Here is a 16566-nt window from a genome sequence, read left to right as displayed (position 1 = left end):
CTGAATGTTTTCAGTTTTTAGAAATTAAACAGGTTGCAGATAGCATTCCTGACATGCTTTCTTAATCACATAGCCCCTGCAGTAAGTAGACTTGGTAGCTGGATCATTCACAGTGGCAACAATGGCTCGTTAAGCTGACCATTAGGCAGCTACTTCAGACTTCTGGAATATGTCCCACTCATCTGCCAGTATGGGGTTTGTAATAAAGCCACTGCAACAAGGAGAGTTGCAAGGACATTTTTGCTGTTTAAACTTGGCCAGGGAAAAAGGAAAGAGATTTGAGTTTTGTACCTACGAGATGTAGAGATGGTCACCAGCTTCAACAGCTTCAGAAGAGGATTAGCTTCCAATGGCTACTAGTTATGATGACTATGCAATACTTTGAGCATCAGAGGAACTATGCTGCTGAATTCCAGTTGCTAGAGAACATAAAAAGGGAAGTGCTATTGTGCTCTTATCCTGCTTGCAGACTTCCCATAAGCATCTAGCAGGCCACCGTGGGAATAGAATGCTGGACCAGTTGGGACTTTGGTCTGATGCAGGAAGCACTTCTCACCACTGAGGGCACAATGGCCTTGCGTGACACTGCTGCAACCAGAGGAACTCCAAGCTTCAAGGGAACTTCAACTCCATGCACAACAGGCTGCACAACTAATTCCTGGGAATTGAAACCAATCACCCCCAGCACCTCTGCTTTGTTAGGATTCAGCCTCAGTGTATTGGTCCCATCCAGCCTGTTATTAAATCCAAGCACCAGTTCAGCACTTGTATAACCTCACCTGACTCAAAGGACAATGAGGAATAGAGCTGAGTGCCATTAATATATTGATGGCCTATTACTTCAAATCCTCTGCTACAAGAAGCAGCCAGCTTCTGATCTCAGAAGTCAAAGGACATGGGGGACAAGATGGAATCTTGTGGGACCTCACAGCACGAGTGCTATGAAGCCAAACAGAAGACACCCAATGCCCTTTTCTGAAACCAACCCTATCAAAGTGCCCCCAATTCTCACCTCACCAAGCTGGTCCAGCAAGATTCCATGGTCAATGCTACCAAATGTCACCGAGATAAAGAAAAAAATGCAAGGGTTAAGAATTCAGGTAGCTGGCATCCATCCATCAAGGACAGTATCCACATCTTTGGGCTGCGTTGACTGAAACCATTCCCAAGCAAAATGACTAGGTGATATTCTGGACACCTCCACTGGATCTGTATCACCATCACTACCCGCATCAAGTTCAGAAGGCATATGAGCAACTTTACCCTCACAGCGCCTTTCAAATTTGTCACAGCAGGCTTCCGAGGATTCCACCCAGAACACCCTTTCCTGTGTCTGTTCTTAAAAACTCATTCACCTCCCCCCCCCAAAAAAAATGCTCTGCTGGACAGCTCCCTGAGCATTCAGTGGTGGCAGAAAAGTGAGCTTGCTTTGCTGCCATCATTGCCAAAAAATAGAAGAAAAAATGTTTCCTTGCTTGAGTTAAGTCATAGTTGCTATTTAACTTGCCACTTGGTTTTAGCCATCACCCTACTTGCTTCATAGCCCACAGCTCTACAGGAAACCAGGGAGCTGACCAGGCTGTGCATTGCAGGACAGGGCACTTGTGAGTGATCGTATCAAACTTCTCCACTGTCAGATGACTGTTGCGGTTGCTCAAGAGTAACCAGGCAGGACTCAAACCTGTGTTTTACAGGTTTTATTTTGGTGCCAACTATTTACAATGAAGAGCTCCAAAGCTCATTTCTGGCTGAATCGCTAGCAGAATCCGGGAGTGGTCTTTTTTGGAACTCCCCCAACATAAGAGTTTCATTTCCCCCAACCTTCTCCTTCCCTCTTTGTGCCTTAGGCTACTGCACAGGATGGGCGATGGCAAGGGCATGTTTCCCTCCTGTCCGGCTTGCCCAGGAGGGCAAGGCTCCCACCAGCATCCTCTGGTCCTTGCACCTCTCCCCCACTAGAGGTGGGGCTTTCCCCCTCCCCGGAAGAGGAACTGCTTCGCAAGATTTTCAGAGGCTCCCTGTAGCACAACTGCCCTTCTATTCCTCACCTCTGAGCCGATGGCAGTTCCCTGACATCCACATATACCATATCTGTACTAACACATAAATATTCCCTCGGCCCAAGGCATTCATGGCGTACATTATGAACATGTGCATGTGCTCAGTGTATCCATGCTCTTTTGGCAGAGTCATTGCAAAACTGTTTCTGAGTTTTAAGTTTAATTTTCCCATAGTGCTTCATCCCTCCCAATCTTCCTCTAGCATCTAAAAGTGAAAACAGAAAAAGTACCACTGCATTCCCCCTTGTGTGTATTGGGTCAAAAGAGCTATCACAACATTGCTGATCATGCTGATTCTAGCCGCTGTCCGTAACAAGTCCCACCTCTTAAAGTGATGATGATCATAATTAACAATAGTGCATTAATCTCCCTGGAATTTCCCATGTCCTGCATCCTGTGTGGCTCCCTTGTACATAACAACCTGGGCTGCTTTGCAGATGTAATTGTTAAAGCACACTCAAGAGTGTTGTAGTAAATAGAAAGCTCATGGATTTCTGGAATACTGTCTGATACCTTTTTGCGATTACAATTCCACAACAAAGAACGAGATATATGTTGGAATCAATCCAGCAAGCATGGCTTCTGGGTAAGTTCCACATGCCTGGAATCCATAGGGGCCCACCATTGCAGTGCTTGATGGGCTGCATTCATTGTTGATTGTAAAAAGATGTGCACTATTTTCACATGGGGGTACGATGAGCATGGGCGGGGGGGGGGGGAGTTAGCTAGTTTGACTTTGGAGATTAAAAAAACACACCATAAGAGCACGGAATACATTGCATTTGAGGAAGAAAACAAAAGAGACAAAAACAGCATCAATCTATATATCCACAGGGAGACAATGAGTAGTGCAATAAAAAAAAACCCTCTTTCCTAATAAACTGACTCAGACCAGGCCTGAAGTTTCTGAAATCCCCCTTTTGGATCTGTGCTGGAGCAGAGCTAATAAAAGAAAACATCTCTCTCATATATGAAATAAATATATATGGTGGTCATTTTAAACTTTCTACTAAGTTTAATGGGCCTACTGAAGGATTTTTTAAAAGTTCAGATTTGTTCTGAACTGCTGTGCACAAATATATATATATATATATATAGAGAGAGAGAGAGAGAGAGTTCATGCCTGATACATTTTTGTTCTGATTTCTAAAGGTCCCATGGCTGCTTTTCTTTTGCATCTGCAGCCATCATATTTCCTGGAAGCCTGGAAATCTTTCACCCTTCAGCTGCTTATTCTCCAATGGAGACATCACTGAGAGCTAAAACACATGATATGGGAAGTATTAGGTGCAATTTTGGGGATTGTACAATTCAAACTGTAGATTAATGGCAGCTGTGGGAATAATCTATATTTTTTAAAACCCTCCCAGCATTTAAAATAATAATAATAATATGAACAAATAAGTGTAGCCACTTATGCTTCATCATAGACAGGATAAAGATTTGCATGAGTTGTTGTTGTTGTTGTTGTTGTTGTTGTTGTTGTTGTTGTTGTTGTTGCTGTTGTTTTATACCCCACCCTTCCTCCAAAGGAACCAAGGGCTGCTTACTTTTTTACACATGCTTTTTGTTTGTATGGATGCAAATTTAGAAATAATGGATGGAATTCAATGTCATTCCAAGGCAATTGTTCCATCAACCCAAGCATTTCGGCTTGCTGGATGGAATTACCTTTTCCTTCCCCTCCCATGCACTGATCCTCCAGAACCTACGGGGGAAGCCCTGTTCCACAAGTGGGAGACCTTGCACAGGGCTCCCGCTGTCAGAACAGGCTAGTTGAATCTGCCCAATTTCGTTACTTCAGATATAAATGCAATACATCTTGCCATAGTGGGGGGAATGTTGACCATTGTGCCTGCTCGTTCTGCTGCCCAGGTGTTAATTGTTGATGGACAACTTCAGTGTCTAAGCACTCTCTTCTTAACATTCCTTATCTTTAAAACCTATGCTGTTTAACATCTCAAACTGGATTGGCATTAGGGTGCCAGGATCAGCGGGTAAATCCTTTAGCCCTGTATCATTTTCCCATTTAAAATGGTGCCCCCCAGATCCTATTCCTATCCCTGCTTGGGGAAAACATGCATCTATGGTTATTTTCCCTCTGTAGGGCAAATAGTAATGTCTCTGGGGGAAAGTTAGACTGGAGAAAGGCATGGGGAGGAAATAGTTATGCACTTTTACAACATTTCCACAGTACTGCTGATACTATCTGATGCTTTCAATTCCCTCCTCCATTTTTGAAGGAAACTAAAAGCAGATTCAAAGCCTTTAATCTGGATTTTCTATAGTCATCTGTAATGAAAATATCAAGCTGACATTGGTGGGAATGTAGATTTGGCTGTCTCTTCCATGTAGTAGCTGGCATTATTAACAACATTAGCACAGCACAAATTGTGAAAAAGAGGATCAAAGGTGTTTCACACTCCCTCATGTGAAGTCCAGGCTTTGGCAAGAACTGGGGTTTGGGCAAGTGGAATACTAAAGCATTTACAAGCTGTTAGAATTTATGTTTAATTCTCTTGGGGGTCTGGAGGGGAGAGCATGCTCCTAAGCATTACGAGGCCTAACGAAATAATTTTTCAGGCTGATCATAGTCAGTCAACAGTGTCAGTCACTGTAAATGTTTCCAAAAGTACATTCCATTCAAGCCTCAAGAAACATCTTGGCATCTACTACCACCTACTAATTGCTACCTGTATTCCTCCTTCTCGGCAAGAGTTCAATACAGATTTTCTGACACCCAGAATACTGTTTATTTGCACTCATCAAGCTTTCAGAGTGTGACATAAAATCATTGTAACGTAATACATTATTTAACATGTTTTCCAACTGGAAAAGATGAAGTGATGGGTTGTCACTGAGCATTTTGGAAAAGGAAAAGAGAATATTTGGTCTGAGGCTATGCACCCTGCTAGGACAGCGGGCAAAGCCAAACTAGTACAGGAATCAACCAAACTAGAGGAAAATCCAGCACTTTTCCACCCCATTTATTTCAACATAGCAGAATTAAGCATGCTTTTTACCCCTCTCATTGAAATAAGTGGGGGGAAATGTGACTGAATTGTGACTTTCCATTGGGAGTTCGTAGACAAGGCCAACCATGTAGCCAGCTTGTTTGTCAGGTGACTATTGAGATGGATGAGCTCTCCCAAGCTCCCCTCAGATTAACTCAGAAATGGCCCACGGTCTTCAGGGGGTAAAGAGTAGAAAAAGCATGGAACATATTGGGGAGCCAGTCTGAAACTTGTAAAACTGACACACATACACACACACCCTGCAAAATTTGCAGGGAGGTGTATAAAGAGGTTCATATAAGATAAGAGTACCAATGGCTACTCTTACCAGTATGACCAGTTGGAGAGTGCTGTTGTGCTCATCTTATGCTTGTGGGGGTTTCCATGGGCATCCATGGAAATATCTATAAGCATTGCAGAGGGTTGGACTGGATGAACCTTGGGATACCTTCCAACTCTACAGTTCTATGTTTCTGTGATCTGGTTGGCCACTGTGACAGCACAGTGCTGGACTAAATGGGTCTTTGGTCTGAACCAACAGCAAAGCTCTTCTTTTGGCTGCAGGGGCAGGAAAAACTAGGCTGGGAAAGAGAAGTGCATCCCCCATCATGCTCTATGTGTCCCCACAAGGGTCTGTCTCCTTCCTTCTGTGCTCACAGGAGACTTTGAGAACATACCATACATGGGTATGCATGCAAAGGATCAGAGAGTTAGCTAATACTGGGCTTGCATGTGTACACAGTAGGTATATTTCTAGAGTCTGTTCTCATGGTCTGCTGAATGCAGTTCTGTCCCTCACCTCCATGCATATTACATCACTCCACATTGACTATCAGAGAAGGGCCCGAGTGTTGATACAGGCGTTTATTTGCTGCATGCACAGAGATGCACGCTTACTGTAAAATGGGCTCACAGAGTCATTAGTTCTCAGTGAGTAGTGACAAAATGGAGCACAAAGCAGGAAAAAGTAAAATAGAAAGCCAGGAATAAAGTGGTACCTCAGGTTACATACGCTTCAGGTTACAGACTCCACTAACCCAGAAATAGTGCTTCAGGTTAAGAACTTTGCTTCAGGATGAGAGCAGAAACAGTGCTTCGGCGGCACGGTGGCAGCAGGAGGCCCCATTAGCTAAAGTGGTGCTTCAGGTTAAGAACAGTTTCAGGTTAAGAACGGACCTCCGGAACGAATTAAGTACTTAACCTGAGGTACCACTGTAGCCTGTTCCTCCCTCCTGGATTAGACCTTTCTCCTTTAAGCAAACTATTTGGGAAGTAACTGGGCTGTTGCTTAATCAGGGCCTTGTGAAAACTGCTTCTGAGAAGGAATCTATGGATTTGGCATAGCAGGTCTAGCCAAGGAGATGGGCCTGAGTCGTACCAAAATCACAGTGGAGCTAAATTAAATATGGCCCATAGGGTGTTTGTAAGGAAATAATTAGAGGCTCTCATTTTTTGTTCCAAAGGCAGAAACTCTGTACCCCTGACCTACTTAGACTCTTGTAATTGAGCTTTTTGAAGTATACTTGTAAGAGTTCTGCTTTCTGCATCCATTCTTAGAGTCGCTCGTGTGGAAAATGAATAAAGAGGCCCTGAATTACTACTACGATGAATTCCTGGCTTTTATTCAAACAACTGTTTGAGAGTAATTTTGCAATATATCCCCCAAGCTCAGTATGTAACCGAGTGGAATTTGACCTACAATCTTGAAACTACAATTCTATTATGGCACTTTAGAGCTTTGAAAAATGCCTGCTTCCTTGGTATCCTACCTGGCAGAAACATATTACCCAAAGGATGAACCTGCAGCAGTGCCTAGAAATAAGGTGAAGTTTTGCTCTGGCCAAATTTGCTGTTTTACAAAAGTTTTGTTCTTGGTCTTCAATACAGTAGCTGGGAATAGGCATCCTCCCGAATACAGTGTTTCAAAATATGGTCTACATGTTCTCTAAACTTGCAGAACAAGCAAACAAAAATACTTTATTCATAAGTGTGGTTTGACTGTGAGGTTCGCCATCAGCTGCTATTATTATCTCTGATCCGCACCTTGGTTTCCTCTCAGACTCACTTTGTACACTAAAGCATTATTGCTTAAAGTATTTTTGCTATTCTCCAAAGAGCCAAGGAGGTAATAGTCATAATACTCATGATACTCCTACTCCCGCTAATAATTTATTTTTATACCCCGTCAATCTGACCAGGTTGCCCCAGTCACTCTGGGCAACTTCCAGCAGAAATGTTGTTGTTGCTGTTGCTATTGTTTATTGAATCAATATTCAATAAACCAGAGATCGCAGGGTGGTTCACAGATTAAAATCAAAATATAAAACCACAAAATACAGGAAACAACAACAACATCAAACATTACTGTAAAAGCTTCCTGAAACAGGGCTGCCTTCAGATGTTTCCAAAAATGTATATAGTTTAACTCTTTGACATCTGCCTGGAGAGCATTCCACAGGGAGGATATGACTACCAAAAAAGTCTTCTGCCTGGTTCCCTGTAGTTTAACTTCTCGTAGTGAAGGAACTGCCAGAAGGCCCTCAGTGCTAGACTCAGTGTCTGGGCTGAACAATGTGGGTGGAGACACTCCTTCAGGTATACAGGGCAGAAGCCATGTAGGGCTTTTAAAGTCAATACCTACACTTTGAATGTGCTTGGAAGCATACTGGGAGCCAATTTTGATCTTCTAGGACCAGTGTTATGTAGTCTCAGCAGCTGCTCCCAGACACCAGTCTAGCAGCTACATTCTGGATAAATTGCTTTTGATATCCAGGGACTCAACATGCTATGCTGTTTTTTATCTTTAACATACAAACAGCTAAGGCAGTTCTTCGAGTGCAGTAGTAAGATAAACTTGCAGTATAGTACATTTTCTACTAGAGAACTTCATGTGTGTATGTTCACCTGTAAAGGTAAAGGGACCCCTGACCATTAGGTCCAGTCATGACCGACTCTGGGGTTGCGGTGCTCATCTCGCTTTATTGGCCGAGGGACCCAGCGTTTTCTGCAGACAGCTTCTGGGTCATGTGGCCAGCATGACTAAGCCACTTCTGGCGAACCAGGGCAGCGCACGGAAACACCGTTTACCTTCCTGCTGGAGTGGTACCTATTTATCTACTTGCACTTTGACGTGCTTTTGAACTGCTAGGTTGGCAGGAGCAGGGACCGAACAACGGGAGCTCACCCAGTTGCGGGGATTCGAACCGCCAACCTTCTGATCGGCAAATCCTAGGCTCTGTGGTTTAACCCACAGCGCCACCCGCATCCCTGTTCACCTGTATGTAAATACAATAGCACATCCAGAACCTTGCCATTCATTTCATTGGGACTTCCCAGTGACCTTTTGTTTTGATAAAGGAAAAAATTTTGAGCTCTGACCTACAGCATATAATAAATGTCTCCACATTTCAAAATCTGCAAGAGTTTGCTTCTATGATCGTTGGTGTTGAGGATCAAACCCTTTAAATTGTTTCAGTATCTGTGCATCTAGTGAATCTAGTGTTTGAGATAAGATCAAGAGCACCACAGTAACTTGGAACAGGACCTTGACTGTAACTGCCCCTTTTCTGCATTCCTGTCGAGATATGACAGGTACCCACTACCTGCATTTTCTGGAAACAATGGGAGTTGGTGGGTTGCTAGCAGCAACCACCACTGAATTTTTTCGAAACATGATCTTATGTCGCCTCCTTCTTTGACAGTATTCATTTGAAAAGTTTCATCATATTCTAGGCACCCATTCGTGTGAATATGCAAAAGGCTTTAACAATAGGTTTGAATTATTTAAATGTTCTGCATTCCCAAACCCCTGTCATTCAGGGCAGCTTTGCATCCCCTGAAGTTTTATCATTTACTCACAGAAATATCCCCATGTTGATGTTGGTGGCATGGGGATCTGTGCTCCAAAGGCACTTGCGTTCTTGAGGAAAATGCAAATTACTTGCATATTTAGAATCCAGGATTAGGCCTCATCAGTAAATCTTAGACCGCAGGCCAAAGCACACCAGTGCGCCATAAGGAGACTGCTGTTGTGCTGTGAGAAATGATTTTTTTTTTCTTTTTAAAATGAAGGCATCTGAGCGCTCAAAGTACATAGGCCTTCAGAGGAGCTTTTGCCCACTGCATCTCTGCACAGTTTTGTGCTCAGGCTTTGCTTCTGTCCCCATCATTTCCTGCTGGGGCTAGGCAGCTCTACCACATCTTTGCACTAGATGTGATGAGGTAACATAAAGATGTTCAGTACAAGGATGCAGCACAATTAGCTTCCCATGAAGCAGACAGAACTCTCCCAGAAACATGGGTAGGTTTCTTTTACTCTTTACACTAAACCTTTTGAGCTAGAAGAGTGAAAATTGCCTTCCTTCAGAAAGTTTGGGAAACTCTGACCTGAATTAATTGTCTTGTGGTCAGCAGCAGGGGTTGGGACTTGTCAAAGCTCCTTGACCTGGCCCAGTGCCCAAAAACTGACCAGAGATGTTACAAGGACCTCCCATTTCTTAGCATGAAGAACTCTGAAAAAACAAAGCAGTGGCTTTTTCATACTCAATTTAGCCACTCTGGCATTGTAGTTCATTTGGAAGGGGACAAATGAAGTGGGCTGTGATGATGGGGAGGAGAGAGGGAGCTGCAGTTGGATGGTGGCGTAACAGCTAAAGGACATACATAATTCTGCAGGCAATCCTGAATTATACACCTCTTGTTGTTTAGACATCCCTTGCTTATATGTTGCATCATATAAGCATACCAATGAAAGGTTTCTCTCAAGTCCAGAGTACTAGTACTAGTCTCTGAGTATCTGAGAGCAGTATTTGGCTCTAAGTTGTCCTTTAGGCAGGAATGTCAAAAATGGCCATAGTTATTAAAGCAGAATTTAAATGAAAAAGCTTGGAGAGGTTCAGCATGCCTTCTCTTCATGGTTTAATGTGCCCTGCCAAACTCCCGGCTACTAAAATTTGAGCCGTCAGCCTCCCATTGTAATTCATTCATTTATTTAAAAGGTTAGTATGGCTGCAGAAAAGTGATAAAGCACCTTAAACCAGGGAGCCAGGAAGGGTAGTTGCATGTTCCAACCAGAGTTAAAGTTCCTCAGTATATTTTGACTTTGAGTCCTGCATCTCCAGAGGATACACAATGAGGGGGAAAAGGGAAAGCATTTTTCCAACCACAGAATATCCAGAAAAATAATTTTTCATTGGATTATTTTGGGAGCACTCAGAGGCATTTTCTTTCAGTCTTGTGGGACTATTGCAATGAAGCCCTGGAATATCTGGGAGTAATATTGTCACGTAATCTTCATGAAGTTTGTTATTTGCTGTGACAGTTGCCATTCCTCATTGCAAACAACTTCTGCACATTTTTTTTCATGCTTAGGGGGCATTATGGCCCTTGTGTAGCTACTTGAACAGTAGGATAAGGTTTTAACATTAGATTTTAACCTCTGCTGGATCAAGGAATTAGAGGGGGCTCAGGCATCATACAGCCTAACCCTGCCCATAAACTCACAACCACATTATCAGAAATTTATAAGATATAGCAAAAACTAATCTATATGAAACTATAGATTTCAGTGCTGCACCACTCTGAGGTCTGTTCTAGGTGGCTGTCTAGTTGGCTTAATGATAACACAGGCCATGGGTGTTTGGGGAAGAATTGCTGCTGGTTGGGCTTCTGAGTCCATGCTATCACTGTACCTTTCTGTGTTATGACAGCTTGCCTGCTTTCTAGGCAGAATATATCAGCAAGGTTTAGCACTGGGAGTGAGGTGGGGTGTGGGAGTTTTGGGTTTGCCGTGCAGTTGGCTGGCATTGCTGTACATGGCATTGTGTATGTGTATATATATATATATATATATATATATATATATATATATATATATATATACCTGGTTTTTCTGGCAAGTAAGGGACGTATGTTACATTGGTGGCTGCCTGAACCAATATTAAGGCAGAGCAGTTTTGATAGGGGTCATTCCAAGCACAGAGAACAGCTTAGCAGGAGACACAAGAGATTAGAAGTGAAAGACCAAAATACAATTTTATGTTGAATTGTTCTGATGGCAGACTGCTGCAATTTTCCTCATGAAGCCAATAGGAGTTATGTGAGAATGTGAGGACTAGCCTTCTGTTGCAATCAGGCTGGTTTTCTACCAGTTTCAATTTCCTACTTACACATGAAAAGAAAAAATTAAGCTGTCAAACACAAGCTATTAAAATGTAGGAGCTAAGAGTAAAAGGCCTCCATGACATGGCCTGCATTCTGTGCCCCTGTTTTCTGTTGAGTTTACCTGCTTCCCTGATCAGAGCAGCAGAAGTGCTAATCTCACACTTTCAGAATCATGCTGGCCTGGCAGGTGTTTGGAGTGGATAGAGATGAAAATATACCATCGCAGCTGATGTGGGGTCATTGGGACATGATAATCCCCAAAGGCTTATACCGAACATTCTAATTTGTGACACTGAAATTCAGCAGGGTGTGAAGGTACCTGCTTTATGAGCCAACTCTCCAGAGGCTAAAAATAAAGTAACAAGTGAGAAATGCTCCGAGGTCAGACCTCATGCCAAGGATCTGCTACTTCAGCCAAATGATATTGCCTGCGGTTCTGTGCTGGAGTTAGTTTTCCTTCCCTATGGAAAGAAAAAAAGTAAATATTACTTTTAACTTTACAGTCCTGGCTGTGGATGGCAATGGAACGGAGGAATATTATTTCATACTCTGGGAATTATATTTTGCAAATCTGGGCTTCCAGTATTTTACCTATTAGTTCAAGTCAGTGGTTAACAGTAGGAATTATATTTGCCACTAAACATCTGTGCAGATGTGTGTGCGTTCTGTGACTTGTCTTGATTGCTGTGTTTCACTTTCCTACCACGAACAGGTGCCTGTACGTCAGCACTCATGTATGTTTCAGCCTTTATCATATTGAGAGCCATAAGCTTGAATTGCATGTCTGTTCTATGATGATATCCTTCATAGCAGGATAGAGAATAAAGCCCTTACAGCAAACCCTTCCCTAGGATGTGGTGATGAGAGCACCCAACTGAAGAATTTTGAAAAGAGTTTCACAACACCATAGGCATGGATGAAAGTCATCATGAAAAACATGCCCACTTCACTTTGACTCAGCTCTGATTTTAACCCACAATAGCAATTGCGAGTACAGAATCATAGGTTGGCATTTTCTCTGGTTAGATACGGTTTGCATTTCACATCCTAGATTGGTGAAAAGTTTGTGCTGCTAATTAAATTTGTATTTACAAAGCTGACCAGGTTTCAAACAATTGTAATTGCTCTGTTCCAACAAGCATGACTTCCCCCCAATTCACTTCTGGGAAGGTTTCGTATGGGAGGAAGCTGGCAACTACTGCCCAGTGTGCCTGGGGTGTCATTGCTTTTATGTGCACCACTGAACTTTTTGGGCATTGCTGTCAGTTTTGACAGCACTGCTCACCCCTCTCCCCACAGGTGATCAGCAGTAATTTGGTCTTGCATGTGGCACTGAATGTGTAGCTCACGGTTGCATATCAGTTTCTCTGCTACTCTGCTACTGCTACTGCTACTATTGGGTAATGTTGGTTAATTGCTATTCATGCTCACTTGCAAGGATAATTTTAAATAGATGTACTAAACAGAATGTTGTTATTTTTCTGGTTGGCATATGCTATTCTTATATTACTATATCATTTTTTTGCATCATGATCTCTTTCTTTTATTGGTAGGTGTCAACATTCCAGAATCTCCAACAAATATTCCTCCACGTTCTTTGGATTTTACTGCTTGGAATTTGTCCTGGGTCATGAGAGATTCCTACCCTTCCTTTGTTCCCAGAGGGCGGCACTGTAAGTACATCCATCTTGCATTCCCAGTGATTTGGAAATGATCCAATGTTAAAATAAATGACCACCTAGATAAGTTTTCAAAAATGGTGTTTCCTAAAATAATGCCACATCATAAATGATTTCAGGTGATCATCCAGTGTTCTGTTAACTTAAAGATGAGCTCACACCTTAGTGCATTCATTTGATAACCTTGTTAATCACTCAAATGAAAAACTTCCATTTTATTTGTTTGTTTGTAGAATTTATTAGCAACAGATTTTTGGCATGGTAATATACAGAAATTATGCATTACAACATTAACAGTTTAAAGTAACACATAGCCCTAATGATAAACAATAAGTTTAATATGTTTTTAAAACTTTTTTAAAAATACACAAAAATAGTAGCATGAAAATAGCTGCTTCAAATGAGTTAGTGACTGAAGTAGTGTGCTAAAAATGCCTTGACAAATAGAAGAGTCTTAACCATCCAGCAAAAGACAAGTAGTGACTCTACCTGGAAATCATCTTTCAAAAAGATATCCCACAAAATGCCCTACTCTGAGCACTACTGATTTCAGCTGGCAAATAGATAAATGAGCAAGGGTTCAGTTGCAGTTCTTTAGGCACAGGGAGGTTTATATGGGTGAAACTGGTCATATGTTATTCCTGCATTGTAGGGGGTTGAACTAGATGTACCTTCTAACTGTACAATTCCATGATGAGTCATTTTGTACCATTTCTTCCATCACCCCAAACCAGTTCCAAAAATGGGAGCCCCATTGTGAGAACATTAACCTTATCAGCATATACTAACAATCATCCATCAGTGCCCGACCTAAATTTGGGCATTGAGAAAAAGGGTAATGTTAGCAAAACACACACTCTGACCTGCTGTGCTACTGAATACATCCTTCCTTGTTTTGCTTCAGATTAGGATGGGCAATTTCTGACCTTTTATATCTTGCTGGTCTACAAGTCCCTGTTGGAGATTCATTCTCCATGTCTTCAGTCATGGGATTGTTGTCTATCACATGATGGTGTATGTTTTCATTCCACAGTGTGGGAAGTGGTGGAGACAGGATGTTTTGATGTTACTGTGTTCCGTGAAGTGGGACTATTGTCCTTTGTTCTTTTTCTCTTTGCTGTCTGATGAGAAGGAGCTAAGCCAGAATGTTCCAGGTGTATTATATGTAAATAAACATAGATTAGCCAAATGCTGAGCTACTGAGTTCTGTTACACAAGATGTAAATACTTTGCGGATCCCTGAGTGCGCTAATGCCTTTTGGCATCAGTCGCTGTGATGCTCGGGCAGAGGAAAGCTTTTGAAGCTCCCGAACGATCAACCAGGAGGGAGAGAACATGCCAGCCGTGCATGTGTCTCTGCCTGGGTCCTACACGAGAGTAAGACACTCCTAACAGTCCCATCGTACCTGACCACTCATCATGCTGCCTGGGAGTTGGGAGTCCAACAGCATCTGGAGGGTCACAGGTTCCCCTTTGCTGATTTATACGGTGATTTAATTTCACTGCAGTTTCTTCTTGGGAGAATTACTACTGCAATACAATATTAGCACTTTGTAGAAGGAATACTAGGTATCAAAATAAAAAATAAAAAATGGGGGGGGCACTTTTGACTGTTTATATCAAATTAGGCCATGGCAAGATCCCCAGGAATTATAGTGTGGAAAAACATGACATAGCCGACACAGTGGTTTTCTGCTTTTGCCACTAAATTGTGAATTGTGAATCTGAATTGTACCATTAGACTGATTCTGAGAAGACGTTTGCGCTACCAGCAATCAGCAGTGGGAAAGGTGTGTTCTAAACCAATGTCTTTCTGGCTCACTGTTCTGTGAAGTTTCCTGGCTTTCCATATGGCAATATTGGAAATGGACATTTCACATAGTTGTTCCCTTCAGAATTTTCATTAGTCTTCACTGCCTTAAAAAGAATCTTACTATGTATTATTTTTTGTTGATAGTGAGCCATTTTGGAAGCTTGTTGTTAGCTGGAAAGGTGGGATAAATATATATAGAGAGAACAACCTTTTCGTCCTTAGCTACTACTGTAAGTATATGTAGCTGAAACAATCCCATATCCTACCTCTGACTCCCTCCCCTTCCTTTGTTACTTTTTAAATGTCTATTATTAGACTGTAAGATCCTTAGGGAAGGGGACTCTCAAAGTACCATATTGAAGGCATTACAGTATATTCATAAAAAATAACTAAAATACTGAATGTTGGAAACTACCTTAAGATGTTTGCAAAGGGTGGTATGAAAGCATTTTAAATCAATAAAAATTAAAACAAATATATCTTGTGTTAGGACAGGCAACCCTAATGAACAGCCTATTCAAATGGCAATATAGCTAGGTCTGTTTGTGGGTCGGGTACCACTTGTCTGTGTTTAAAGGAAGGGCCATAGCTCAATGGCTGAGCATCTGCTTTGCATGTAGAAAGTCTTAGGTTCAATCCCTGGCAACTCTTGGTGGAACTGAGAGAGACCCCTGCCTGAAATCCCAATCAGTGTAGACAACACAGAGCAGATGCACCAGTTGCCTGACTCTGTACAAGGCAGCATCCTTGGTTCCTGCACTGACATAATTGTAATGGACAAAGCAGGAGAAATTGCAGACACTTCAAATGGTATTATGATGATGTAATTATTGCAAAACCTGCCATCACTGGTTTGTTGAAAACACCAGTCTGGTAAGCCAACTGCAAAAGGGCATGTGAGTCACTGGCGCCATCTTTTAACTGATGTTTGGCGTCTGACTTCACTATGGAGTCAGTATGGACTTTATTATAGTGGTTTCTTTCAGAGTAATATGGGTCCTGCATAGGCATTCTTGCAGTCCTTGTGGCTTCCGGAAAGGCTATATTCAGCATTCCTTTTGGAAGATGAAGGAGGATGAATCTATTGCCAGCCTCTTGTGGGAACAGATGAGGTGGAAAAAGGCTAATAAGATTTACTCACCCCAAGCCTCTAATTATCTGCTTGAGGAAAAAGTTTGACCTACGTGTGTGAAGGCATCACATATTTCTCTAAATTTATGTCTTAGCCTTTTATGTTGTACAGTACACATTTGTTCAAATGGCAGAGAATATCTGCTCCCTGCTTTTGTATCCACCTGAACAATGAGAACCCTCTAGTTTCGTCTTAGGCTAACAGATTTTTCTTCTTCTTGTGCCTTCTAATATATTAATCATTTCATCCAGCATAAAATATTTGGTTTAGAAGTTTAAATAAAGTTTAAACCCTAACATAACTCCATTTGTTGTATTAGCATGTACATAAATGAATATTGCCCCATTAATGCACACACACTGCCATTTTGCAGATTTTAAAACTGAGCTAAAGTGCGGTTAAACTATTTGTTTAAGGCCTTTCAAACCTCACAGGCCTCTTTTTCTAAAGATCTCTCCACTCCCATATAAGGAATGAATAAATCATTTCCTAACAGTTCACAGCCTTGTTGCCTGATTAAGATTACAAGTGTGTGTTAATAAAAACTTCTATTAAAACTTTGTTTGCCTAATAGTCTGATGGGACCCTTCTAATTAAGTGACTGGCACTGCTGAAGTGAGGAAATATTAGTCTTCTTAATTATTTTTTTCCTTGTTCTGTTAATTGATTGAAAGCTGAAATAAATTATTTTTATAGTATTCCCCCT

The 16566-nt window shown here is 41.8% G+C and overlaps 1 protein-coding gene across 1 annotated transcript in view; it reads left to right on the top strand.

The window, feature by feature from the left end:
• Nucleotides 1-16566, top strand: part of ALK (ALK receptor tyrosine kinase) — a 608021-nt gene that overhangs the window by 151377 nt on the left and 440078 nt on the right. Inside the window, exon 2 of the mRNA XM_081854122.1 lies at nucleotides 12790-12909. Coding sequence (XP_081710248.1) covers nucleotides 12790-12909 — 120 coding nt within the window. The remainder of the gene's footprint in view (nucleotides 1-12789; nucleotides 12910-16566) is intronic.

This window comes from Podarcis erhardii, assembly GCF_964252035.2.
Source record: "Podarcis erhardii genome assembly, chromosome: 3".
NCBI lineage: Eukaryota > Metazoa > Chordata > Lepidosauria > Squamata > Lacertidae > Podarcis > Podarcis erhardii.
Note: the sequence above shows the minus strand (reverse complement) of the source record. Positions and strands in the feature narration are given on the sequence as shown.